The sequence below is a fragment of the Narcine bancroftii genome, chromosome 6 (assembly GCF_036971445.1).
Source record: "Narcine bancroftii isolate sNarBan1 chromosome 6, sNarBan1.hap1, whole genome shotgun sequence".
Lineage (NCBI taxonomy): Eukaryota > Metazoa > Chordata > Chondrichthyes > Torpediniformes > Narcinidae > Narcine > Narcine bancroftii.
In genome coordinates, this window is record NC_091474.1 from 64,431,819 (window position 1) to 64,459,485 (window position 27,667).

The 27,667-nt window shown below is 40.0% G+C and overlaps 1 protein-coding gene across 6 annotated transcripts in view; it reads right to left on the reverse strand.

The window, feature by feature from the left end:
• Positions 1–5,990: 5,990 nt before the first annotated feature.
• lyst (lysosomal trafficking regulator) overlaps positions 5,991–27,667 on the reverse strand; it is a 344,523-nt gene continuing 322,846 nt past the window's right edge. For all 6 annotated transcript variants that reach the window (XM_069885166.1, XM_069885165.1, XM_069885164.1 and 3 more), the window contains 7 exons: positions 23,852–23,988; positions 22,001–22,099; positions 17,409–17,548; positions 16,708–16,805; positions 15,760–15,916; positions 12,663–12,734; positions 5,991–6,745 (listed from right to left, as the gene is read on the reverse strand). In XM_069885166.1, the coding sequence (XP_069741267.1) occupies positions 6,607–6,745; positions 12,663–12,734; positions 15,760–15,916; positions 16,708–16,805; positions 17,409–17,548; positions 22,001–22,099; positions 23,852–23,988 (842 nt within the window). In that variant the 3' untranslated portion in view covers positions 5,991–6,606. The remainder of the gene's footprint in view (positions 6,746–12,662; positions 12,735–15,759; positions 15,917–16,707; positions 16,806–17,408; positions 17,549–22,000; positions 22,100–23,851; positions 23,989–27,667) is intronic.

Here is a 27,667-nt window from a genome sequence, read left to right on the forward strand (position 1 = left end):
CTTACCCCACACCCACAAATGGAGGACAAATTAATGGCCAACTTGAAGTGGCGCCAGACAGAGGACACAAAACCCAGACTGTATGGCCTAAAGCCGGATGTCTGGCCACCCTAACACAAAGGCATTAATGTCAACTTCTCTGGCTTTAATTAAACACCCCCACCCCCTTCCGCTGTCCCCTTTCCCCCAGCTCCGTCTCTCCCTTCAGTCTCCTTTCACACAGACATGATTAAATTCTCACCTCGTCCCTTATCACATCCAATTAACCCCTTTCGTTGGTCTGGACCCCTCCCCCGGCCGGCGCTGCCTCCATTCAGAGAGTTCCTGTTATTTTGCTTATACCTTGAAGGCCTCAGGCCCAAAATGTCAGTAATATATCTTTGCCTCCTATGGAAGCTAAAAAGACCGGCTGAGTTCTTCCAGCATTTAGGTGCTTGTTTACCATCTATCCTTCACCTTTGCGCCAATCGTTTCCACGACGTCACCATTATCACCTTAACGGATTCCAGTACTGGAAGCCTTTGTTTACACTTGTGTCTCCCATCAGCTGTCTCCAGCTGGCCCTGTTCCGCCCTCACTCTCCCTTTGTCAATCGACTGCCAGTGTGTCCCAACTCCACCTCTCCCCTCCCATCCGACCCCCGATTCACCTTTTTCTTGCAGCCCATCCACCCTGTTCTCATTGTCAACTATTTTCTCTCTCACTGATGCCACTTGAACCGTGGAGTTCCTCCAGCAGATCGTGGTTGGGTTTGGATTCCAGCATCAAAGTCTCCCGCCTTTTTTGCTGTTATCCTTTACCCAGTTCACCAGTCTCCGACTGATCCATGTCTAATCCCTCCCTGTCTGTTCTCATCATTGCCCCGCCACATCCTCATCTATTTCTCTCACTGATGCCGCTTAGCTCACGGAGCTTCTCCAGCAGATAGTTGCTCAGTTACAGGAATCTCACGTAGGCAGCCTTGTTGTGCAAACAAAAGTAAAACAATGCTGGAGAAAATCAGCCGGTCAGTGTCCTTGAGAAAGCAAAGATTGAGATACATCACCAACGTTTTGGGTTTGAGCCCTTCATCAGGGTATCAGTAAAATGTGGGCAGGCACCAGAACAAAATGTCAGGTGGTGAGAGGAGGAGAAAATCCCATAGGCAGTAGGTAAGAGGTGGATAAGGGAGGGAGGGAGGGAACACCAGTAAAAACCAGGGAGGGGGGATGGCTGCTCTGTGAATGGAGAGGGAAGGGGGTGGAGAGCAGGAGGAAAGAAGACGGAGGGATGGGGAAGAGGGAGAGAATAGGGAGTAGGTGAGCAGAAAGCAGAGAGGTCGATGTTAATGCCGTCCGGCTGGAGAGTGTCCAGATGGAATATTAGGTGCTGGTCCTCCAGTTTACAGGGGTGGGGGGGGGGGCTTGGTTTGACAGTTTGAGGCTATGGACAGACATGTTAGCGCGGGAGTGGGGCACTAAATTGAAATGGTTGGCCACTGGGAGATCCCTGTAACCGATGTGGATGGAGCGAAGGTGCTCAGAGAAGAGAAGCGATCTCCCACTCTCTCCAATGTGGCCAAGGTCACAACGGGACCATTGAGATGCAGTCGAGAACTCCCACACAAGTGTTGCTTCACTTGAAAGGACTGTTTGGTGCCCAAATGATGCTGGAGGAAGAGTGGGCACGTGTGGCACTTTCTGGGCGATTAGTGGTGGGATGAGTGGACGAGGGAGTCATTGAGGGAGTGGTCCTACAGAAGGCAGGATTGGGTTAACTGTGTCTGGTGGTGGGATCAAGTAGGTGATAGAAATTGCAGCGGATAATGTGTTGGACATGGATGCTGGTGGGGTGGCAGGTGAGGACAAGGGCAATAATGTTTTGTGTCTAGGGCCAGAGGGGGCCAGGGCAGATGTGCGGAAAATGGAGGAGATGCGGACGAGGGCTGAGATGATGGTGTTGGAGGGGACGTCATGGTTTTGGAAGGAGGAGAATTCAGATGATCTTGTCTGGAGGACCTAATCTTGGGAACAGATACGATGGAGACGGAGGAATTGAGAGAAAGGAATAGACTGGGGACTGGTGTGAAGCGGTGTAGTTGACATAGTTGTGGGAGTTGGTAGGTTTGTAAAACAAAATGTCTGTAGAAAGCTGGCCTCCTGAGATGGAGATGGAGCGATCAAGAAAGTCACCCGAGATGCACCAAGTGAATTTGAGATCGGGGTGAAATTTAGCAGCAAAATGAATAAAGTTGATGAGCTCATCATGGGTTCACCAGACAACACCAAAGCAGTCATCAATGCAGTGGAGGAAGAGTTGAGTGGCCTTGCCCACATGGGCTTGCAGCATGGATTGCTCCAAGTAGCCAATAAACAGGTAGGTGTAGCTGGGACCCATGCGGGTACCCATGGCTACCCCTTTGATTTCACATCGCAGGCATTTCACATCCTGCAACAACCTGTCACTGGACCCAAGTCAATTCTAACTGCCAGGAACCAGTCTCTTAGGAAGGCAAACAGCAGAACTAATTGCCGTGAAGTGTTTCCTGGAGGAAAAATGGAGGGTTTCTGACCTGAAGTGTTAACTCTCACTTTTCTCTCTCCATAGCTGCTGAGTGTTCTTGATTAATAAGGAGTCAAATGTTTTGAGGAGAAGGCAGGAGAATGGGGCTGAAGGAAAAGAGCATCGGGCAGATGTTAAAAGGTAGAGCAGGGTCGATGGGCCAAATGGCAGGATTTTGCTACTACGTCTTATGGTCTTATTATGGTGTTTTCTACATTTTGATTTTTCTCTCTGGGCTTCCTGTTCAGATATAAAACTGTCCACTAGAAATCCTGAAAGGGAATCAAACACTGAGGAAATGCAATTCATCTAGCCCAAATTGTTAGCAAGTGTAAAACAATCACCAGCAATCCAACAGAGCGATTACAAAAGCACCAACTGAACGGCAGTAAAAGACTTAATGATGGCAAAATAACTAATATAGTATTTGTTGCCAGAATTGTACTTCAAGCAAAAAGTTCAGGCATCGAACAGGGGCAGATGGTAGGTAGGAAGAGGCCTTCCTGGACTGGTGGTCAACACTGAGGTTGGCAGTGTGTCCTGGACAAGACAGCTATGTACCAACCTTTGTCTCTCAACCTCATGGAGTCCAACCTTCCTCTCCAATTCTCACTGCTCTGATTTCTCCCAGCCCAACACTTTCAACAAATATTCTCTGCTTCTTTTCTTTAACCCACCTACCTTCTCAATACCCCCTTCCCTTTACATTCGCAAACCCATTACCTTCCGCTCCTCTCTACTTCCAAGTCTCTCCATTGCCACCTCATTACTCCACCCTTCCAGAGTATTGTCCAACACCCCCTCCCTATCTCTACCAATCTATCCCCACCTTCCTCATTTCCCTTCTCTCACACTCTGCCTCTCTCACCAACTCTCCATCCACTCAGTTCAGGACTAAACCTTTATATTCCAAGATGCCTCTGGACGCCAAAATGGTAGTGTTTCTCCATTCATATATCCGGTACAATACGGAGATATTTGCAACTTGATTGTGAATTCAGGCAGATGTTGGGCTGGTAAATGGTGCTAGAGGGACATCAGACTTGGAGTGGAGGGACCCATGCAATCCTGGCAAATCACATCCGAATGGAGTCGGCATCAACTTCTTTATGGGCAGGAGTTCTATTCCCAAAGTTCAAGATTTAAATTGGTGTGATAAAGAGAACAGAATTTAAGAGTACTCTCAGAGGGATTTAGGCAAAATTGCACATTTGAAAGGCTGTACATTCCTCAATATCGAGAGTGAAGGAAATGAGACCAAACGTTTGCACAGGCAAATATCTGGAAGTGTGACAAAGAGCTTAAATTACTGCACTAGTTTAACATTCACTTAATAATCTGGTATTAGAATCAGCAATAATAATCAGAAAATATTAGATTGATATTAAAAACAGCTGGTTTACTATCATCCTTCCAAGGAAGAAATCTGCCATCATCGCATGGTCTGGTCAGTATGTGCTCCAGGCCCTTAACAAGTGGACTGGGGCAGTTAGGGAAGGGTTAAGTTATGCAGGCCTTGTTACTGATGATCCCAGACACAGTTTCATGATTCGGAAGGGTATGGCAGCATTAATGATTAAAACAGTACAAGGAGAGATAGGCTACAAAGATCATCAAAAACCACAAGGGTTGAAACAAAAAAAAGGGAACTGCACTGTTGGGATGTAACAGTCTCTACAATAGTCTGACAGAAGAGTGAATGATTAAGTGTGAAAACAATAAATCACTAACAGTAGGGGGATTTTGACTACTTAATTGTAGGGTAAATCTAGTGAAGGAAGATTAGGATTTCAGATTGTCAGATCTAAATAAAAAAGATTCTTGCTTGGAAAAACAGTGCAGTTGGCTGTAGACATTGGCAAACCTGTGTTGCACTGGGCCACCAAGAGGTGCTTGGAACCAGGCACCAAAGCAGCCTCAGCTGATGGCCACTCTGGAACAAACAGCATGGGCCAGCAGAAGGAGCCACATTTTCTTCTGGCTGGGAAAACTGAGCAGTGTACAGTGGATGCCGCGGGGCTTATTAGAAACCCATGCGACTTTCAAAGAGAAACTATTCACAAAATGAGAATGTTGCCAGCGACTTATTGTCCATCCTGAAGTGCAGGCGCAGTTAAGAGTCAGCCACGATGGAGTCATGCTGGGGCCAAACCAAATCTGCAGATTTTCACCCTGAATCAGGTGAGGTTTTAAACAAAAATCCAGAGGTTTTGTGTCCACCAATTGAGACTACATTTTTTTAAAAAATGCACATTTATTTAACCTCTGCTGCCTTGGTGGAATTTTAATTCACATCTGTGGATCAATGATCCAACATCTAACTGCTAGATCAGTAAGCACCTTCAGAGCCTCTTTAATGCACACCTAAACATAAGGAAGATCAAATGCTGATGGTACACAAGTTCAGTGTGGTTAGCAGTGAAATCAAAGGAAGGTTGCATAAACCAATGTGGTCATGCCAGTAGGTAGGATGGAATTTATTCCAAGGAAGCGAGAGACAATGGGGCAGATCTTCTGCTGCCTCAAATATTATTGACTGCATGCCCCAGTCATTCTGATGTCCAGTCTTTCAGTGGGGATCTGGGTGCTAACACTGTCCCAGTAGAGGCAATTGGCTGTACTCACAGGAGAGCTGCTTCACACTAATGTTGAAACTCCTCTAAATAATAAACTAATTTCTGTCCCTTCAGTCAAACTCCTCCACTTGTTTCAATGAGAATTGCTGCGCTTTAGACCTGAGCAGTGGTAAACTGTCCACTGGAGCAGAACAAGGCTGGGCATTTCCAGAAGCACAGGAGAAGATGCCAATACCAGCGCAGGCCAATAACAACACTGGACTCTGGTATGCTCGCTACCACATGGGAGGCAGGGGACTTCAACAGTTAATAAACATCTGATGGGAACAAGGTAGATTGTTCTCAGATTATAATTAATTTAATGTTCAAATATTCATCACAAATACTTTGTACAGATATGAGAAGTACAAAAGACAGCAAATGGTCTTTTTCAAAGTCTGAGGAACACCAGTTTCAGGATTTTTAAAATAAGTTACACGTTTGCACGTTTTCACATCAGCAAAACAACTGACAAACTAGGTCTTCAAAAACTTGCAAGATGCACTTTTTCTTACCCTAATTTTTAAATATGATTAAGGACAGTACAGAAAAGACAACTTTCAGAGGGAAGTTGCAGTCAAGGTTCCAGTTCAATAACCCAATCACAAATGGGGAAACAGCCTAATCATAAACCATCTAATTGACACCATTATTGTGCCTTCAGTTAAGCCAACATCACTTTCTGAATAATTACTTGTGCATCCACTCACCTTAAGACACGACATTTATCCTTTCATGCAATCTGGCAAGAACCAATTAAGTGGATCATTTTCTTACTTTAGGTCTGCCTAATGCTTGCTTAGTATAAAAAGTTTCAATCAGGATCATATCAAATTATTACAAAGAGTGATTTATTTCTGAGGTTAGGCAGGAGAAACTTGCAAAGACGAATTGTAAACGTTCAAGGCAGATGTCAACATACAGTATGTTGCGTGCACAAACATTTTTTAAGGTGCTTTTACATAGGTATTTCCATGCTCTTTCATGTCAATGATTTCATTACCTTGTACCTCACTAACCTGCTTGGTCTCATGCGTGTTTTATGCGGAACTGGGGAGATTCTCAAGTAGAAAATATTGCACTTTAAATCTAACAACCTGACACATTGCATAATTTACATCAAATTTAAATTGGAATTGCTGAGCTTAAAGTTTGTTAGTTTCAAACTGACAGTACTTTGACTGTATATGCGACAAAGTCAAGGAATAGGAAAGTGGCAGACTGCCTGGGTGAAACCTGGTGTATTGTTTTATTTTCATGTTCCATCTTGTTCTGCTGATTGGGGAAAATGTCCAATCCTTTTATTTGTATCCTCTGCACTTGAGATATTTACATGTGGGAGGGAACTCTTCATTCTTCCCCATCTTCCCCTCACCCTACCCCAACCACAAAAGTCCGACAAGCTGCTATGTGCACAGTGACTGGTACAAACAATTCTGCAGGTTAGTTATCATCCAGCCGCATAACTGCTTGGGAAGGAAAAGAATATGGGGAGCTTCATCCTCTGTTGGTCTTTCCTACACCATGCTATCACAGTGCCGTCGATGTTTGCTGTGTAGAGGTGATGGCCATCACAGGAGAAGGTTAGGCTGCATGAGAAAAGAAAACAGTTACTTCTATCAATCTATATCAATCTAAGGATTTTACTAACATTTAAAAAAATCTGTATGCTGACCTGCAGCTCATGTCCATGCCAACTTAATTGGTATTCTGGGCAAGTCCCATTTGCCTTCTTTTGGTCCATATTCTTAGAATCTCCTCCTATCCATAGATCTGTCCAAATGTCTTTTAAGCTTTGTTATCGTGCACTCTTCTACAATTTTCTCTGATAGCTCATTCCAAAAATTAGATATTGATCCATCAGTGAAATTTGAAGATACATGGTGACCTTTTAAGTCTTATTTTCATTTGATGTAAATGTTTTTAATGTGATTAGATGTACTCACTCTTCCAGATGAAATAACGTCTTGCTTTTGTTTTTTTGACTCACGGTAGGAATCAAAAGCTACAAAATGTATGTAACCCTCAGGCAAGCTGCTCAAATTTTTTTTTGGTTAGTTTTTTTTTAAATAGAGTAGGTTAGGGGGGCTTTTATATTATATATTAATGTATTTTCTGTCTTCACCCAGTACTGTGGAGGTGGGGACTGAGTTTATACTGTTTGATCTTGATATATATATATATATATGATATTGTATTTTCAATTTCATTCCCTTTTCTTCATTGCACTATATTTATTATAAAACCATTAAAAAAAATGAAAGCTCATTACACACATGCACCACTGTCTGAGGGACAAAATTATTTCTCAAGTCTCTTAATCTTTCCCCTCTCATCCTAAACCTGTGCTCTCAATTTTCTAGAAACATGTAACTGGGAAAAAGTCTGAGAATTTGCCCTATTCATGCCAGTCATGATTTTATAAATCACTATAAGATTATCCCTCAGTCTTCTTTGCTCGAAGGAATTAAGCCACAGCCTTTTGAACCTCTCCTACACCCCCCTGGTTTGAACTGTGGGAGGAAACTGAAACACCCAGGGAAAACCCACGCAGACATGGAGAGAATGAACAAACTTCTTACAGAGAGCGCGGGATTTGAACCCTGGTCCAATTGCTGCCACTGTTACAGTGTTACGATAACTTCTACGCCAACCGTGCCGTCCAATATTCTGATGAATCTCCTCTGTGTCCTTTTTGTTTCTCTTCTCTCCTTACATGAAGATTTTTTGGACCTTTCTCTCTAAACTGAGCTTGTCTAGTCAACAGACTCAACTACTTCTCTTCCCCACCACTCACTAGTCCACCAGGCGGAGTTCCGAATGGAGTTCCCAGATGACCTTCCTATAGGTTGGTGACCAGAACTTTGCACAGTATTCTAAGTCTGATCTCACCAATGCCTTGCGCAACTGGATTTCTAAGTCCTAACTTCTGTATTCCATGCCTGCCCAACAAAGGCCAGCTGCTTTTTCACCACCTTGCCCATCTGAGATGCTAGTTTCAAGGATCAATTATACTATTATACTATTATCTCTATTATACTACACTATTCAGGGCTCTATCATTCACCGTGCAAGTCCTACCATGGTTTGACATCAAAGTGCGACACCTTGGACTTATCAAGATTTAAACTATTTATGCAACTTGTTGGCCAACCTTCCCAACTGATCTTGATCCTGTTGTAAACGGGCATCTTTCTTCAATGTCCACAATGCCACCAATTTGATGTCATCTGTAAATTTTCTAATTAAGTTGATTGCATAGGCATCCAAATCATTAAAATAGATGACAAACAGCAATGGACCCAGTATAGACTGCTGTGACACTCCAAGGCTCAGGCCTGCATTCAGAAAAACATACTTCCACCACTACCCTCCTCTGCCTATTTTCACGAAGCCAGCTTTGAAACCAATGGGCCAGCTCACCTTGGATCTCATGAAATTTAATCTTCCAGCCTAACCTGCCTGCCGTATTGGCAGAAAGAATAAAGTTGAGCAAAATTGAACAGAGCAGCGTAGTTCTGAGTGGCGTGCAGAAATAGTGTCCTGGGTTTACATGTTTGTAAATCCTTGCAATAGGAGAGTATTTTGAAAGTGTACAGCATAGTCATCCTTGGGTTCTTAAACCAATCCAGAAAGCACGGTTGTTTTATTGAATGTGAGAGATCATTGATTAGGTCACCACTCTAGGAAGGGTGTGAAGGACCTAGAGACGTGGCAAAAAAAAAGACATGCTTGAAAGCTTCCATGGATGAGGAAGTTCGACTGCAAGATTAGAATGAGAAGGTGGGGTTGTAAATGTTGGAGGTGAGAGGAGATTTGCCAGAGGTTCACAAAATCATGGTTGGCTGAGATCACAAAGAAACAGAGGGAAGCAGCTCAACTGTTGATTGTAAAAATTAGGGAACACAAATTTGAAATTTTGGGAAAGAATACAAGGCGGATGGAAGAAAAGCTGATTTCACCAAGAGATGCAAGAATGGTGAAAACAGAATCAATCAGTACAAATGAATAAGCACTTGGGGAGAGAGTGAAGTAATGAAATTCACAAGATTGCCACTTTAGAAGCCAGCATAGACTTCGACCAAATGGCTGACTCCTGTATCATAGCAGCACAATGACTTATCTTATTGTTGGAAGTAGAACAAATGCTGTTCCTTAGACATACTCTAGAGTCAGAGAAACCAGTGCCAAACAATGGAAAGCATTCAACCTGGAACCCAAACTATAGTTAATACTGTTGGATATCATAGGTAAACATACTTAGTACTCTCTATAGGTTATCAACCTCACCATGTGAAGAAGAGGAAAATCAAAGATTCATTGAATGCTAATTATTTGCTCACCACTGGCAAAGACATCAAAAGATCTGCACATTTTCTTGTGGTACAGTAGGATCAGGGAAAAATTGAACATAGAGAAACATAAGAACTTTGTGTTTAACCAATCTTATAGAGCTTTTCAAGAAGGTTACCAGGAAACTTGACGAAGGAAAGGCTGTGGATGTTGCCTACATGGGCAATAGTAAGGGCTGTGACAAGATCCCGCATGGGAGGTTAGTCAGGAAGGTTAAGACACTTAACCTTCGTGGCAAAATAGTAAACTGGATTCAACGATGGCTGGACAGGACAAGCCAGAGAGTAGTGGTGGATGATTGCTTCTCAGATTGGAGGCCTGTGATTAGTGGTGCACCTCAGGGATCGGTGCTGGGACCATTGTTGCTTGTCATGTATATCAATGTTCTGGATAATATAATAAATTGCATCAGCAAGTTTATAGATGACCCTAAGATTGGAGGTGCTGTGAACAGCAAAGAAAGTTTTCAAAGCTTGCAGAGGGATCTGGACCCGTTGCTAAAATGGACTGAAAAGTGGCAGATGGATTTAATGCATTCAAGTGTGAAGTGTTGCATTTTGGAAGGACAAACCAAGAAAGGACATATACGGTAAATGGTAGGGCATTGAGAAGTGCGGTAGAACTTTGGTGAGGCCAAATTTAGAGTATTGTGTGCAGTTTTGGTCACCTATTACAGGAAAGATATCAATAAAATGGAAAGAGTGCAGAGAAAATTTACAAGGATGTTGCCCGGATTTCAGGTACTGAGTTACAGAGAAAGGTTAAACAGATCTTTATTTCCTGAAGCGCAGAAGAATGAGGGGAGATTTGATAGTTATTTAAAATTATGAGGACAGACAGAGAAAATGTAGATAGACTTTTTCCATTGAGGGTGGGTGAGATACAAACCAGAGGACATGGGTTAAGGGTGAAAGATGAAATGTTTAGGGGTAAAATGAGAGGAAACTTCTTCACAGAGAGTGGTGGGAGCTTCTAGCTTAAGTCCTAAATATGGGATCAATTTTAACATTTAAGAAGAATTTGGACAGGTACATGGATGGGAGAGGTAAGGATAGCTATGGGCAGGGTGTGGGTCAGGGGGACTAAGAAAAAAATGGTTTGGCACAGACTAGAGGGGCCAGGATGGCCTGTTTCTGCACTGTAATGTTTTGTGGTTCGATGGTTCTAATTGCAGACACTGGAATCTCAAGCAAACAGTAAGAAATTAGAGGAATTCACCAGGTTTGGCAGCATCCATGGAGAGAAAAGGTCAATGTTTTAAGACAAAGAGTCTCAAGCCGATATACTGTACATTTCTCTGTAAATACTCCTGGCCCTGCTAAGTCCCTCCAGCTTCTCAATGTTTGAACAAAGAATAAACTTGGCAAAGAATGGGAAAACTCACAATCTTATCCACAGTTGCACTCTCCACTTTGGAAGGTTGACCTACAGTCCTCAATGGTATTGAAAGAACTAGAATGGCAGTATCCACAAGATAGAGGAGTTGTATTAGTTGGGGGGGGGGGAAGAGAGTAAACAGAAGAGTCAAAGTCATACAGTACCGAAGCAGGTCCTTTGGACCTCCATGTCCATGCTGACCGTCATACTAATCTCTACTAATCCCATTTACCAGCACTTAGCTCATAGATATTTATACCCTGGCATTTCAATGCTCATCAGGTAAAATGTTGTGAGAACATCTGCTTCCACAATGTTCTCTGCCAGTGAGTTCCAGACTTCAAACGCTCTGAGTGGGGGGAAAAAAACTTTTCCTCAGATCCTTTTTGAACTTTTTGCACCCCAGCATAAAAAATTTATGAACAAATTTAAATGTTTTATCTGTTAACATGCAAATAATGGACACCTCAGTTTAGATTTCTTCTAATTTTTTGTACGCTTATTGTAACTGTACATTTTCTGGGTGAGTAGCCAAAACTAAATGAAACAGAAATCCAGCAATCAGCGATCACCAGAGTTTTTTTCCAAACAACAGTTTCCAATTTGTTAATTTGGCAGCTTTCAAACAACAGCTTCTATTTATACAGCAGGTATTATCAAATATGACACGAAGGAGGCTTATGAAATAAAAACAGAAAATGTAGAGGATATTAGCAGGTCAAAAGAAGAAAACACAGCTCGTGTTTCAGGTCAATAAATATGTTAGAAGTCAAATGTTTAAATTGTAGAAGAAAATGAGAGGTAAAGAGGAAAAGGAAATTGTCGAGGTCACACATACCGTGTGGTGGTGTCAGCTGGGAGTGGGTGCTGAGGGCTTGTTAATCTCTAAAAGTTATTTAAAACATGTTTGATCTCTAGTTTTTCCAATCCTGTTGAAACATCAATGACCTGGAACATTATCTTTATTTCTCTCCCCACAGATGCAACTTATCTGCTGAATATTTCAAGCATTCTGCTTTTATTTTGGATTTATTTTATCAGCAGTTAATTTTACTGAAAGAAATTGTGAGAATGCTAAATGATTCCTCAAAGTTGTAGATTTTAAGGATCAATTTGGGAAGACAGAATATGAAAATATGGAGGGAATTACAGAATTTAGGACAGTTGGATGAATACAATACAAAATATGCAGGAAACCTGAATAAATAGAACACAAGCAATTTCTTGGCATACCATCTAAAATTGGCTTCCCCTGAGAAACCTCTGGTATGTGGCCTAGTCAAGAGTCAGAGTGTCAGATAGCACGGAAACAAATCCTTCGGCCCACCAAGTCCATGTTGACCATGAAGTATCCATTTGAACTAAACCCACAATATCCTTACTCATTCCCATCACTCCTCCTGATTCTACCACTCACCTACACACAAGGTACAATTTATAGCGGCAAATTAACGAACCAACTTGCACGCCCTTATGATGTAGGAAGAAACTAAAAATACCAGAGCAATTCTATGCAGTTACAGGGAGAAAATTCAAACTTCACACAGACAGCACAGGAGATTATGATTAAATCTAGGTATCTGTGCTGTGAGGTAGTATCTCTGCCATTGTTCATCTGGATCCATGATGCACCCAGATGCCTCTCTAGTTCTGAATATGGCACCACTTACAAAGACAAACATGGATTATGATATACGTAAGAAAGCATTTCGTTTACAATCCCACTAAAGAACTCAGATACATTTTTCACCTTGTCAATATTTTGCTCATCCTTACCTGACAATTGGCCGGTTTGATTTAGGGAAGATAATTTCTCGAACAGGTTTCAAGTCCCATGTACTCCACAGCCTGCCCAATACAAAAAGGGTTTCTTTTTTTTTAAACATCAACTTCAATTTTTTTTAATACGACAACTATGTGAGTGGGCAAAGGAGAGTTTAATTGGTTCAGAGACACAAAAATAAATATGAAAGCAATTTTACAAATGTACTAAGAAGAGGATAATTGTCAGCAAAGCTACTGAGAAACCATTTGTATCTACTTTCTTAATCTGCTATTTCAGAAATATCAGTTATTTTAACCAGATTTCTAGTTTGATTACAATCAAGAAAGAAATTTGATCAGAGCACATATGAGAACAATAATATTATTATGTGCTTTCTCTCAAATATTCACCAGAATGTTTCATGGAAATGTTTAACTTGCACTTCAGGGAGTTGAATAGTGAAGACTGGTCCATACTCTCTAGCAATGAACAATGAATTGAGAATGGAATAGCTGCAACTCTGACATCACAGAACTAAAGCTTAAGTTGTTACTGAGGTTAATAGATCAAAAAAATGTGTGCAGTAAATGCTATGGGAATCAACAGAAAAAAAAATCCTTTTGGGTGTCCTTCATATTTTTAGTAGTTATGTAATCAGTAATCCAAAGTCCAATTCAGAGTAGAGATAAAAGTTGGTTTCAACACGGCATTTTTGCCTACCGTTCAAACCGGTCCACAGATGATGCAATAGCCTTGACCCTCCACCTAGAGAATGATGCCTCATACGCCAGAGCAATTTCAGCACAGCATTCAACACAGTCATACCTCAGATGCCAGTGGATAAACTGTCCTCGCTGGGACTCAACAACCCTCTCTGCAACTGGATTTTGGACCTGTCTCTTTGACAGCAAGATCTCAAGCCCCATCACGTTGAACATTAGCGTACCTCAGGGTTATATGCTCAGCCCAGTCATGTTTACACTTCTGACTCTCAGCTACACTGCCTGATTCAGTTCCAACAGAATCATCAAACGTTTAGATGAAAAAACAGCAGTTGACCTCATCAGCAACAATGATGAGTCGCATTACACAGAGGAGTTTCAAAGGGTTGTAAAATAGTGCAAGAATAACAACCTGAGTCTCAACATGGACAAGGCAAAGGAGAAGAATGTGGAGATCAGAAGGATGATCATTCTCCACTACACATCAATGGTTCCATCGGGGAGAGCACAAAGTTTCTTGGCGCGTTATATGGGACTACTTATCCTGGACCAACAACACCTCCTCATTGGTCAGGAAGGTGCAGCAGCACCTACACGTTCTAAGGAGGCTGAGGAGGGTAAGGCTACTGGCCCCCATCTTGATGACCTTTTACAGGAGCATAAATGAGAGTGTCCTGTCTGGCTACATCATTGTGTGGTAGGATGGTTGCCAAGCATCAGACCAGAAGTCTATACAGAAGATCATTAAAACAGCTGAGAGGATCACTGGGTTCCCTGTTTCCTCTATAGACATTTACTGGAAGCATTGTGTGAATAGGGCTCAAGGAATTATAGAAGACCCTTTCATCCAGCGTACTGTATTTTCAGCCCACTACCGTCATGAGGAGGTGCAGGAGCATCAAAATCAGATTGCCAGGCTGTGGAATGGCCTCTTCCTGCAGGCTGTGAGACTGGTGAACGGTATTTATGCATATTTATTATGTGATCATTATTTACTGTGAATTGTGTGTTTTTTTGTGTGTGAGACGCTGATTTCGTCAAGCTATACATGTAGAATCAAATGATAATGAAATTGATATTTATTCTATCTGACATGATCTATAATGCTGATCATATGCTTACCAACTTTCCCTGCCCCCAAGGAGATTTACTTCAAGACACAGCAACTTCCATATAGATGAGACATTCCACCCAGCATTGCTGTGCTGTTGTCATCGTGCCACCTTCTGCCTTGATTTTAGCAGTTCACCTTAGTGGCCCTCTGATACGTAATCAATCCCAGGTGGAGAACATGTTGAATTTTTAATAAAGTCTGTGTAAGATGGGTGCTACTGGAAAGACCATTAATGTCCACCGACTGTGAACCTTTTCTTAAACTACTGCTGCCTTTGTGATGGAAATGGAACCATAGTACAATTCCCCGCATTACGGGAAAAATGGGATTGCGCTAAAGAGGGTGCAGAGGTTTATGATTGACACTGTCAATACTGAAAAACTGTGGCTGAAAGGAAAGATTGGATAAACTTGGGCTGATTTCTTTGTAACAAAGGAGAATGAGGGGGAAATGTACTGACATTTATAAAATGAAGAGGGTCCCAAGTAAATAGAAAGAATCCATTTTTCTTTCAAAATGGTTACAAAACAAAATCAGGTGGCATGGAGCTCAAGTAACTGGATGGATGATGAAATGAAAAGGCTCTGGATTCGCTAACCAAAAGGTTGGTAGACACAGAAACCTTCACTAGTGCTTGAATATGCACATGAATATCCCTTCTTGTTTAGGAGACCATAACTTCCAGGTTTGCTGGCACAACAGTATCTGTGTTAAATCTGTGATCAGCAAAATTAGGACTGAAGAATAATTACTTTGTTAATTGGCCATAAAATAGTAAACTTGTATTAGTATTATAACCATGTGTGTTAAAATATCTCTCCTCATCCAAGTTTTAAGTGGATGTTCCCTTATCCAAAGATTATTTCTCTTCGTTCTAAGATTTACAGCTAGAAACAGCACCTCAGTATCGATTCTGCAGGTGGTTCAGATAATTGTTTATCGTCACCTTTCATTCTTTTAAATTTCAGTGAGCATTGTCCGAATATCAATACCCTATCAAAGGATAACCTCCCAATCCCAGGAATAAAATGGCATTGCACCGACTTGACGGTATCTCTTCGGGTATGTAAACCAAAATGACTTACTGTACTTCAAAAGTGGTTACACAAAAGTTCATTTGTACTCCAACCTTCTATTGAAGCTATTCTTCTATGAACGTGGAGCATTTTCAGTCTTAAACAGAGGCAAGAGTTAGATGGTGCACAATGACCTGGTAGAGAAGATGAGCATGTAGAGACAGCTGGAGATCCATTATTGTGGTATATTACTGACCTTACAATGCCATTTTCCAGCCCTCCAGCAATCACATTGACAGATACACCTTCAGGCTGATTGGAAAAAGCTACAGAGCAAATTATTTCTCGACAGTGCACATGGCCACTGAGATCTCCATTTACTGTCCACAGTCTCAGGTCACTGCCACCACCAACTAAGGGGAAAAAAAAGGCACAATTAAGGTCATTCTTCAAGACGATCCATGTTACAGTGGATAAACAATTGTCTTCAACTTGAAACAATTAGGGCGAAACTAACTTAAGGGAGAGATGTATTAGCATTGTGCTATTATTCCCTATAAACTTGACCTTGTCGTACAAAGGTCATTAAATTGCTCCATCTGAATTATTCAATGGTGTCTAACTCCTAACTCATTTACAGACACTACTATCTTAAAATGTTCTTTGCACACATGTGGCTTGTGAACAGCTCAACCTACTCATACAGAAACTCTTGATGAGTGGAATTCGAAGGGGAAAAGACTCGCTCCTGCACCAAAAATTGTAGTGTCCTACCTGACCAATTGCTGGTTTGATGTTCCTTTCCTGCCATGGAATAATTTCCAAGATGGTGATTCAACCATGAGTTCAGCGGATGTCTCTTTCCCCAGGTTTATTCTACACCAGTTCGTTCAAGTTTTTTTTACAGGTACATTATTGATTTAATTTTCTCTCTTTCACAGCAAGCTTCAGACAAACTATCTGAACTATACTAATTTATCAGAGTTTCACCAGCATCACGACTTTACCAATTTGGCCATCAGACATTCTTGTTATATCAGCTTTACAAGTTCTAGGCTAAAGAGATTGTGGGAGAAGGCATCAGATTGGAGGGTCAACAGCCTCCTAGAAGTTGGCTCACGATGACAACGAAACCTGGAAGGGGCCAGGTAACAATCCTATTGAAAACAGCAATGCAAACAGCCAAAAGATCAATAATTCTTACCTGAATCACAAACAGTTGCTGTGTCACCAGTTGTCTCACTAGTAGAAACTGCTGTCACTGGACTTTTATGTCCTGTTAAACTCTGAACATAACACAATCTGCAGGACAAATAGAGAGATGGGAGTAGTTAGGACCTGTAAATAACTTTGAGACAACTTAGAGTTTAAAGTTTCCAAAAAAAGCAAAATGTAACATGATCCTGGATGTCAAAAGAATCCATGCACATCGAGAGAAAATATCAAGTCCGTTACATAGTAAAACCAGCATCTGGTCACATTGTACCAAAGCAACTGTATGGATGTGAGGCTAGACAGCCTGTGAAAATGAAGAACATGCTTGCGAAGATAGCACTGGGGTACAGGAGGTAGGAGAAAAAAAAAACAATCACATTCCAAATGACCTGTAGATAGCTAAATAGGCTCTGTGCCTCAGCCCTCATGGACCACCCTCACCACTTCTGCTCCTTCCTATTTCTTTCTTCCTTTCCCCATACTTTTCCCACCATCAACTTGCTTTTCTCTGCACTTTACCTTCCAAGACAGTTTTGAGCCACATAGGTCCAGTGAAGATACTGTATTTACATGATCACACTCATGAATATTCTTTAGCATGTATACATGGACATTGCATTAAAATATTAATTCATGATTCTATAAACTATGACTACTGGCGTCCCTGTACAAAATATATAATCTTTTAACCTGTTCAAATCCCATATTATGCAGGTACCATCCCTGCTGACACTGATCAGAATGCTGTACGGTTTGCAGACACACAGGCTGGTTACTTCTGCAGTATGGCCATACAAGTAGACTTTGGATTCCACTTCAATTTCTGAGGACTGAAAAAAATTGAACCACAATGAGCATTGGTATCTTTTCCTAACAAGTCCTTTCCTGCATCACTGAATTTTAAACACTAACATTTTCAGTGAATTTGCTTTGGAAAGACTTTTTTTTTTTTTTTTTTTTTTTAAATTTTTTTATTTTTCACACCATAAATCACATTAGCCATGATATACACTATTTCTTTTCACACATATACAGTGACTTTTTCTCCCCCCCCCCCTTTCCTCCCAAACCACCCCCCCACCCCCCCCTCTCATCCATTTTAGGTATACAATCTAGGTTGCATTAAGCCAGTCAGACAATGTTGTTATTCAACAAAATTACACCAGAAATTCTACTGAGTCCATTCTTTTCTTTCCTTCTCCTTCCATCAACTTAGGTAATGTTTGTCCCCGGTAGGTTTTCGCTATTGTATTTAATGTAAGGCTCCTATACTTGTTCGAATATTTCAATGTTATTTCTTAACCAATATGTTATTTTTTCTAATGGAATACATTTATTCATTTAAATTTGGTAGTTTCTTCCTTTTAATTTGGTTATGTATTCCATTAATATTTAAAGACATATAGTTCAGCGTAGCCCTTTTATATTTTGTTTATCTTCTCTTTCCGTTTTTCCATCATTACCTTTCCTCCTTTTCCATTTCTGTTTTCTTATTTTCAACTCTTTATAAGACAACATTCCTACAACATCTAACATTTTCCTTATTCTCCTATTTCTATCTTATTTATCCCCAATCTCCCCTTCACCTCCTGAGTTGTCCTTTATCCCTTGTCGGACAACCACATCTCCCCTCTCCATTTGGATTTGCGAATCCACTCGCAAGCGTCAACTGATTTTGCAGTGACCGCTATTTCCCCCCACCCCGCCTCCCCCAGAAAAGATTTCACTTTTCATATGTCACAAAGGTCCCTCTTTTAATTCCCTCCTTATTCTCTCTATTCCATTACCTTCCCTTATTAATTCTTGTCTATACTATCCATATTTTCCTCTAAGTACAGATACATTCATGTATGCTCATTGTCTCTATTCACTCTTATACCTCTTTACCTGCATACATATCAATCGTGATCATTTTTACTCTCATTACCCGTCTTCATCCCTCAGTCTATTTTTGTCTTTACCCACATACATATCAGTCGTGATCATTTTAACTCTCATTACCCGTCTTCCTCCCTCAGTCTATTTTTGTAATTGTTCTGCAAATTTTCGTGCTTCTTCTGGATCCGCGAATAGTCTGTTTTGTTGTCCTGGAATAAATATTTTCAATACCGCTGGATGCTTTAGTATAAATTTATACCCTTTCTTCCATAAAATCGCCTTTGCTGTATTGAACTCTTTTCTCTTCTTTAGGAGTTCAAAACTTATATCTGGATAAATGAAGATTTTTTGCCCTTTATACTCCAGTGGTTTGTTGCCCTCTCTTACTTTTTCCATTGTCTTCTCCAGTACCTTTTCTCTTGTAGTATATCTTAGGAATTTTACTACAATAGATCTTGGTTTTTGTTGTGGTTGTGGTTTAGAGGCCAATACTCTATGTGCCCTTTCTATTTCCATTTCATGCTGCAGTTCTGGACATCCTAGGGTCTTAGGGATCCACTCTTTTATAAACTCCCTCATATTCTTGCCTTCTTCATCTTCCTTAAGGCCCACTATCTTTATGTTATTTCTTCTGTTATGGTTTTCCATTGTATCTATTTTTTGAGCTAGTAGTTCTTGTGTCTCTTTAGTTTTTTTATTAGATTTCTCCAATTTCTTTTTTAAGTCTTCTACCTCCATTTCTGCTGCTACTGCCCGCTCTTCCATCTTGTCCATTTTTTTTCCCATTTCTGTTAAGGTCATCTCCATTTTAATTATTTTCTCCTCTGTGTTGTTTATTCTTTTTCTTAAATCCTTAAATTCCTGTGTTTGCCATTCTTTAAATGATTCCATGTATCCTCTAATAAGAGCAAGTATATCCTTTACCTTGCCTCTCTTTTCTTCTTCTATTTCACCATACTCTTCCTCTTCTTCTTCCTCTGGGTTGACCATCTGTTGTTTCTTTGGTGCCCTTTCCTCCTCTTCTATCTTGTTTCTATTGTCTTCTGTGGTCTCTTCTTGCTGCAGGTGTTCTGCAGCTGTCGTTGCCGGCTGTGGAGATCGACTCCCCAGCTGGTCCCCCCTCCCGTCGGTGTGTTTTTTTTCATTCGCATCGCGCATGCGCGAAACTTCGCGCATGCGCGGTTGCGCACTTTTGTTCGGCTCTGCGAGCCATTTTTGTAGTCCATTATTTACCGACCTGAGGGAGCGGGTTTCTCTCTCCGCAGCGGGCCTCTTCGGACAGGTAAGGCCTTCACCTTTTCCCTCCTTTGTCTTCTCTTCCTCTCTTCTTACCGTTGCTTTCGACTTTTCTTTTTTTGTCGCCATCTTCTTTCCACCTTTATACTCACTTTTCTGTAACTTTTATTTCTGTGCCTTTGTGTTTTCTCTTGTTTTTCCCGACTTTTCTGGAGAGGGCTGGAGTTCACCGTCCGGCCACTACTCCATCGCGTGACTCCCTTTGGTTGTTGACGTTGAAGTGTCCGCTTTGGAAAGACTTTTATGCTGATATAATAGCCTTACATTCACTTTAAGAAGTGTGATAATTGTTGTAATTAACGAAACACGGCATCCAATTTTACATTCCCATGTAGTAATCATCAAGTTTAGTGAATGTTTTAGCCACCCGAGGAGAGACCTGGTTTAACATCTCATCAAAAAGACAATCTTCGACAAGCCCTCAGTGTTATAGTGTCTGCATACATTTTTATGTGCAAGTATCTTGAATGGAAATTAAACCCACAATATTCTGATTGATACAAGTTGCAGCAAAGCTGTAGTTGTAAGTAATCTGCCTTGAAACAAAATACTAAGACCAAATTGCCTTGATAGTTTTTCAAAGTGATGGAACCATAGAAAAGTGCAGCATGGAAACAAGTCCTTTGATCTGCCAAGTCCATCAAATACAGCCATACCCTGTATAACACGGTTTTGGAAAGCGCGGGTTTTGATATAATGTGGTTTGAAATTCCTGACCCACTAGAGACGACACTTTCCTTATTCTAATATATCCTAATTTCAAAATGTCATCTTCCAAAAGGATGAGCTACGATATTCTGAATTTCGATCTCTTTAATCCAACTCTGTGGCTGCTGCTTTATGTCGTTTTAATTCATTGATAAAATGGATAAACATTTTGCATAGCTTCGCATTAAGACTTTCAATAACAATGAATAACAAATTATTTACTGTGTAATGATAGAGATATCAAATGTATCTAAAGAAGCTCAAACTTTAAAGAGATTAATAACAATATAGATAAACAAATTTAAAGAGGAACACAGAAAAATTCAAAGAAAACTCTCTCGTGCTCACACCTCCTCACATCCTATTAGTCTGGGCCGATATTAAGACATATATCATAGTCACTTCTCAACCTTTTTCTTTCCACTCATATCCCACTTTAAGTAATCCTTTGCCATCGGTGCTCTGTGATTAGTAAGGGATTGCTTAAGGTGAGATGTGGGTGGGAAGGGAAGGTTGAGAATCACTCCCCTAAACCCAATTGTTACTGAAATATTTTGCTTGAGAAAAATTGTCGTTGGCCCACTTCCTTTGGCGATAGGAAACCGTGAACATAACGAGTCCATTAGGTACAATTAAAACAGTGATTTTCAAACTTTTTCTTTCCACCCACACACCAACTTAAGCAATCCCTTACTAATCGCAGAGCACCAATGGCATCAGGAATACTTAAAGTGGAATGTGAGTGGAAAGAATACAGTTGAGAACCACTGCACTATAGTAACACTACAAACAAGTCTTTTAGGGACAAAATTAATTAAGAATTAAAAAACACAAGGTTTTAACTTGACACACAGAGTTTTAAATTTGCAAGGTTGAAGTTTTATTGTTGTTGCTATTTAAACCACCTCATAATATTTTGCAAGATTCTTGTTTAAAATATTTGAAATGTAGGTGCTAAGATGTGGGGTAGAGAGAGTTCATTTTGTGGCTGTGTTGAAAGTTATTGCTGTGATCGGGCTCCCTGCACTATCCCACGGTGGTACCGATCTAACTTTGGTGGAAGTCTCATGCGGGCAATTTGACTTAGGCAAATATTTTCTTAAATAGACGGTGTTCACTTATTGCCAATAAAGATAAGTCTTATATATCCCTTTTATAGGATTGGAACATATTACATTAAAGTGCATTGTAATAATGAGGTTTTCCATAGCATTGAACTTGTTTGGAACATATTAACCATGTCATACAGGGTATGCCTGTACCCATCTACACTAATGAGTTACCTGAAATAGTTGGGCAATAATTCTCTCTATTAATTAAAAGCACTTTTTAAAATGCCCGAGATGATAAAGCTTAGATTTGGAAAGGAGTTGGGGTCCACTGCACTTTTTAATACATACCGTGCTGTTGACGAATCTGCTCGAGTATGCAGTAACTACTCCACACTTGCTGCCAGTAAAAAGTTGGCAACTATCAGGTACCCACGCACAACTAGTAACCTGTAAAGGAGTCAAAGACAATTTATAACAGGATGTAACATGAGACGATAAGGTTTAAGTCAGCAGCCAAAGTATGGCTCTTAAAATATATTTTGAACTTTCACTATTTTCAATAAAATACAATTTATCACTTGAAGACGATGTCAGACTCATTAAAAAGCATTAGTATTCAGTCGTTTTTATTTCCTCTGTTTCAGGATAATATTAAGATTGCAGCAGTTCAGTGAAGGCTCATTAGACTGTTTTCTGGGAAGAAAAGGTCTTCATTGGGTAAATGAAGCCTACAACATTTGGAACTTAAAAGTAATACAACTCCGATTATCCAAAATGGTTGGGACTGGGCCTAGTTAACTGGTCATTTTTTTGAAACAGCTCAGTAGCAACAACAAATCACTTATATCAATATTTAAACAACAACAAAGGAAGGCTTTTTATGCATTAAAATAATGTTTAATTCTCACCAAAAAAATGCTGACTGTCTTTCACCGAGATGAACCCAACGCTGCTGCCGATCCCCAGGGAGGCTTCCCGGGCTCATGGAACACTCACTGGCGAGTCAGTGGACTCCGGTCTCTGGAACTCCCAACGCCAGAGTTCCAACTCCAAATCCTTCCCTAGGCCTTGCGCGCACGCGCACACACACACACACACAGGGGAAGGATTTGGAGTCAGCGTCTGGTGTGCCGCGGGAGGGAGGGAATGCCATTGAGCCCAAGGTCTTGCTCCTCCCCAGAAGCCTGATGAGGCCAGGTCAAGGGAGTTTTCTAATTACTTTTGGCTGGGAGACAGCTGCATGCAGTTTGAGAGGGAGAGTTGGAGAGAAAAGTCAATAGGGGAAGGTAAAGAAGAAATGGAAAAAGAGAGGGGAGGGAAATGAGGACAATCGGCATTCTAATTTCATGTCGAGTGAATTTTTTTTCCAACCTGTGAAGCCAGTTTGACTCTGAAAAAATTTTGGATAAATGAGGATTTCTGATTTGTTTCGGATATCCTTATTTATCCGAAATTTTAAAAAAATTTGGATCAATGAGGATTTTGGAGAATCTGATTTCAGATAATCAGAGTTATACTGTATGAGGTGATCTGACTGAAACATTTTACTATTGCAGGAGACATGACAAAAATGCTTTCAGAGTGTTTGCTCTTGTGGGAAATTTAGAATTGTTTCAGAAAACAAATCTTTGTCAATAGAGACGAGGAAGCATTTATTTTCTTAGAAAGTTGTGGAGCTGTGGAGGTTGAGTCAATTAATATTTTTAAGTTGAAAATAGTCATATTTCTGGTCTATTGTGAAATCAACATCTATGGGGAAGAACCCAACATCAGGTCTGTCACAATCTTACTGAATGGTGCAGCAGACACAAGGTGCAATGTGACGTAATCATGCTCCTAATTCTTAGAGTCGTGCGTAATATTTTACCAACTCTCTTGTACGACCTTTTCCAAAACCTCGAGGTTCTTACGAAACCGTATATGTGTACAGGACTATAATTACAATGTAAACAATTATTTAATTTTGTACTGACATTGTAATGGATCAGCATTCAAAGGAATAAAAGACTAAAACTAAGATTTTGAAGTTCATCAAATCCCACAATTCTGAGGGAAATAAGATACACTAATGGTATAGATGTTAATCTTTGATTTATTTTGTGAAACAATGAGTGAAAAAAAATGCAAATCTGGTCACTGAAAATGAATGCGTAGACATTAAGAAACATTGACGACGCTATTGAGGATCAGATTATATACCTGGTGCAAGGAAGAGCACTGAATGAAGTTGACTGGGGGCTCACTTTGCTTGCTCTTCAGTCTTAGTATGTTATCAGCATAGTCCCAACTCAAGATGGCTGACCACTGGATATCTATATTGTGCATACTTCGAACGCCTAAAATTTAGATGGAAATAAAAAAAGCAACAAATGATTAAGGGCACAACAATCAAGTAAAATGATCAGACTGAAGCTCTTTTCTTTTGAATATAATACAGTGATGATGTGATGAGGTTCTTTACAATTATGAACCTGTTTGATGGGATTTGATGTTCCACTTGATGAAACTGGTCCCAGAAATGTGGCATAATCACAAATAAATCCATGGTATATACCCATAAAACACGTCTTTATACAGAGAGATGAGTATTCAGAGTTATCAGCATTGAAACAGGTCCTTTGGCCCAACTCGTATTTGCCAATCAGGGTGTCCGTCTGAAATTGTTCAGTTTGCCTGCATTTGGCCCACATCTCTTCAAACCTTTTCTATCTAAGTACCTTTCTTTGCACATTGGTGTCATAGGGAGAGGTAGGAATGGTGAAATCATGGCTAACTTGATCAATAACAGAGGAATTGGGACAAATCCTCCAGAAATAGGAATACAAACTCCATTGAAATTAAACTTAATTAATTAAAAATCACACACAAAATTTGTTTCGGTTACTGTGCCTAAAAATTTCATGTGGTGCCACACAGGTATCGAAATTGGTCAAGCATTTTCTAACCAAGTTAACTTTGAAAAGCCTCCCTCATAAAAGCATGGAATGGTGTCTTAATTAGAACATCTGCCTGCAGGGTTGTCAAACAACAAAATAATCATACTTTTCAACAAATAAACAATATTTTTTCATTGCACTCTCTGGGTAGATCCTGATCCACTGGCAGAATAAAGTTACCAGAGGTAATGGCACATCCACGAGCAGTGGTGATCCTGAGGGGTTTGCTCTGAACACCGTAAAGTCCCATGACATAGAACAAATATTATTTCTGAAGTGAGAGTTTAAGACCTTCAAGCAAGACTAAAATGATACTGAACTTTTAAACATTGACTTTTCAGAGTTGGACTTTAATTATACACACACATACATTTGCACATTTTGACATTAAGTTTCGAGTTAAGTCCCTTTTACAATAGACAACCTTTCCTTTAGAAAATGGGGAAAAAAAAGGATTAAAAGAATAGAAAATTGTTTTTCAGGAAGTAGATTCTTATCCTTTGAACAAATGAGAGATAAGTACAATATAACTGGAGATACAGCGCTGGCATATTACCAACTGAGATCCTACTTGAAAGATAAATTAGGAAGCAATTTGAGTTTACCAGAGGGAAGTAACCTTGAATATGTGATTACAGATACAATGTTAATCAAAAGATTTATAACAAATATGTATATTAAACTGCAAGAAAAGGAGAATGAGGAAACAAATGGTAAAACTAAACAAAAATGGGAACAAGATTTAAATATAAAGATAAAAAAGGAAACATGGGAGAAATTATGTTCTGGAACGATGAGAAATACAATAAATACGAGACTGCGTATGATACAATATAATTGGTTACACAGACTATACATTACACCGCAAAAGTTAAATAAATGGGACCCAACATTATCTGATAGATGTTTTCGATGTAAAAAAGAAAGGGGAACAACAATTCATGCAATCTGGACATGTGAGAGAGTAGAAAAATTTTGGGATGATCTCAATCAGATATTAAATAAATATCTGTGGCTTGGGAGGAGGGAGGGGGGGGGGAGAAAAAGTCACTGTAAATGTGTGAAAAAGAAAAAGTGTATATCATGGCTATTGTGATTTATGGTGTGAAAAATAAAAAATTTAAAAAAAAAAGTTTCGAGTTAAGTAAGTTTAGAGATAAGTAAGAAATGTTATGTTGTCAATAGTTTAATTAAAAAACTATTATTTTGAATTTACCATTGCTGTTCCTGTGTTAGTGCTAACAAAGTCCCTTGAGTCCCAAAAAGTGTAACAGGACTGTAATTCTAGGTTAATACTAGGTTAAGCTATATTTCATAAATATGTCTTATGTAGTGGGTTTGGAACAGGGTTACACACCCATACAATACATTCAGAAGTGAAGTCATCATTTGGAGTCGTGACCTATACAAACCAGAGGTATGAAAATCACATGATTTCCAAGAAACTGTTTGCTAAATTAAAGATTTCAGTTAATGGTCACATGATTTCAAAGAATTGGAACCGTCCTCATTGATGATGTATATGTCACATGATTTGGAGAACTATATTGTCAAAAACTATATTGTCAAATTCAGATATTTTGAACCAGAAGACCGCAGGATTTGAGAAGTCAAGACCCTGTAGCACACACGAGTAAAACAGTCATCTCTAGAAAGAGAGGGCGATACTTCTCTGTACTATGTCACAATAATCCAGACACTGGTGTTAGATCCTTGTGAAACCAGGGATTGAATTACAGTAGCCAGAATAGGAAAATGAGAGTCCCTATGGGACACACTGGTGTTAGACCTTTGTGAAACAAAGAGTTGAATTACAGTAACCAGAATAGGTGCTGTTATGTGACTCCTAACAAAAGGGGACTACAGAAATAAGTGGATTTCAAAAGGAAGACCACTTCTCGACTGATCTTTTGAAAATAAAGGGCGAAGCCTCATTGCGGAAAGAAACTCCAGAACTCTTAAGAAGTTAAGAGGGAGTTGAAGATCACAAGTCTGAGGGTTTAAGAAGAAATCTCTTCCTGGGAAAAAAGCTTAACAAGATTTGTGAGTTTGAACAGTCGAAGGACTGGATGAATCAGTGTTGACAAACACTTCATTACTGCTTTAAGCCACAATTTAAATAAACAATGTTTTGTAATCACTTCTGAACTACAATTTAATAGACCTTCAAGTTCAACATGACTTTAAAATACTAGGCCTAAAACTAACTTTTCAGTTTAAATGGAAATAGTTTGGACTTTAACACACCCACACACACACATTTATACAATTACATTCATGCATAGTGGGGTTTAAGCTGAGATTTAAATAAGTTTAGAGTTAAGTAAGAACTGTTATGCAATTAATATTTTAATAAAAACTATTATTTTGAATTTACCACTGTCTGGCGAATCTTCCATTGCTGTTCCTGTGTTAGTATTAATGTTCCTGTGTTAGTTAATTACACGACAAAGACACATTTTTTCCTCCCCCCCCACCCCCCGCCCCCATGGTCCAGTTTTAATTTTGCATTCAAGCAATTCACATGTGATTAAAGTGCACATTCCAGATTTTATTAAAGGGTATTGGTGTACATTTTGGTTTGACTATGTACAAATTACATAGCCCCCTCATTTCAGGGCACCATAATATTTGGGACATACCAATGGTATGTATATTATAGTGATATTTAGTACTTTGTTGCATAGCCCTTGCAGGCAATGATGGCTTGGTCTATGATTCAGAGACATCACCAAGAGCTGAGTATCTTCTCTGGTGATGCTCTGCCAGGACTCTATTGCAGACATCTTCAGCTCCTGCTTGTTTTGGGGGCTTGTCCCTTGAAGTTTTCTCTTCAGCAATAGGAAGACATGTTCAATTGGATTTGGATCAGGTGACTGACTTGACCATTCAAGAATTTTCCAGTTTTTAAATTTGAAAAACTCCTTTATTGCTTTAGCAGTACGTTTGGGGTTATTGTCTTGCTGTAGGATGACGCGTCGTTCAATAAGTTTGGAAGCATCAGCAGTTACATCATCAATGAAGACAGGTGTGCCAGTACCTGTGCGGCAACCTTACATGCCCAGCCATAACACCCCCC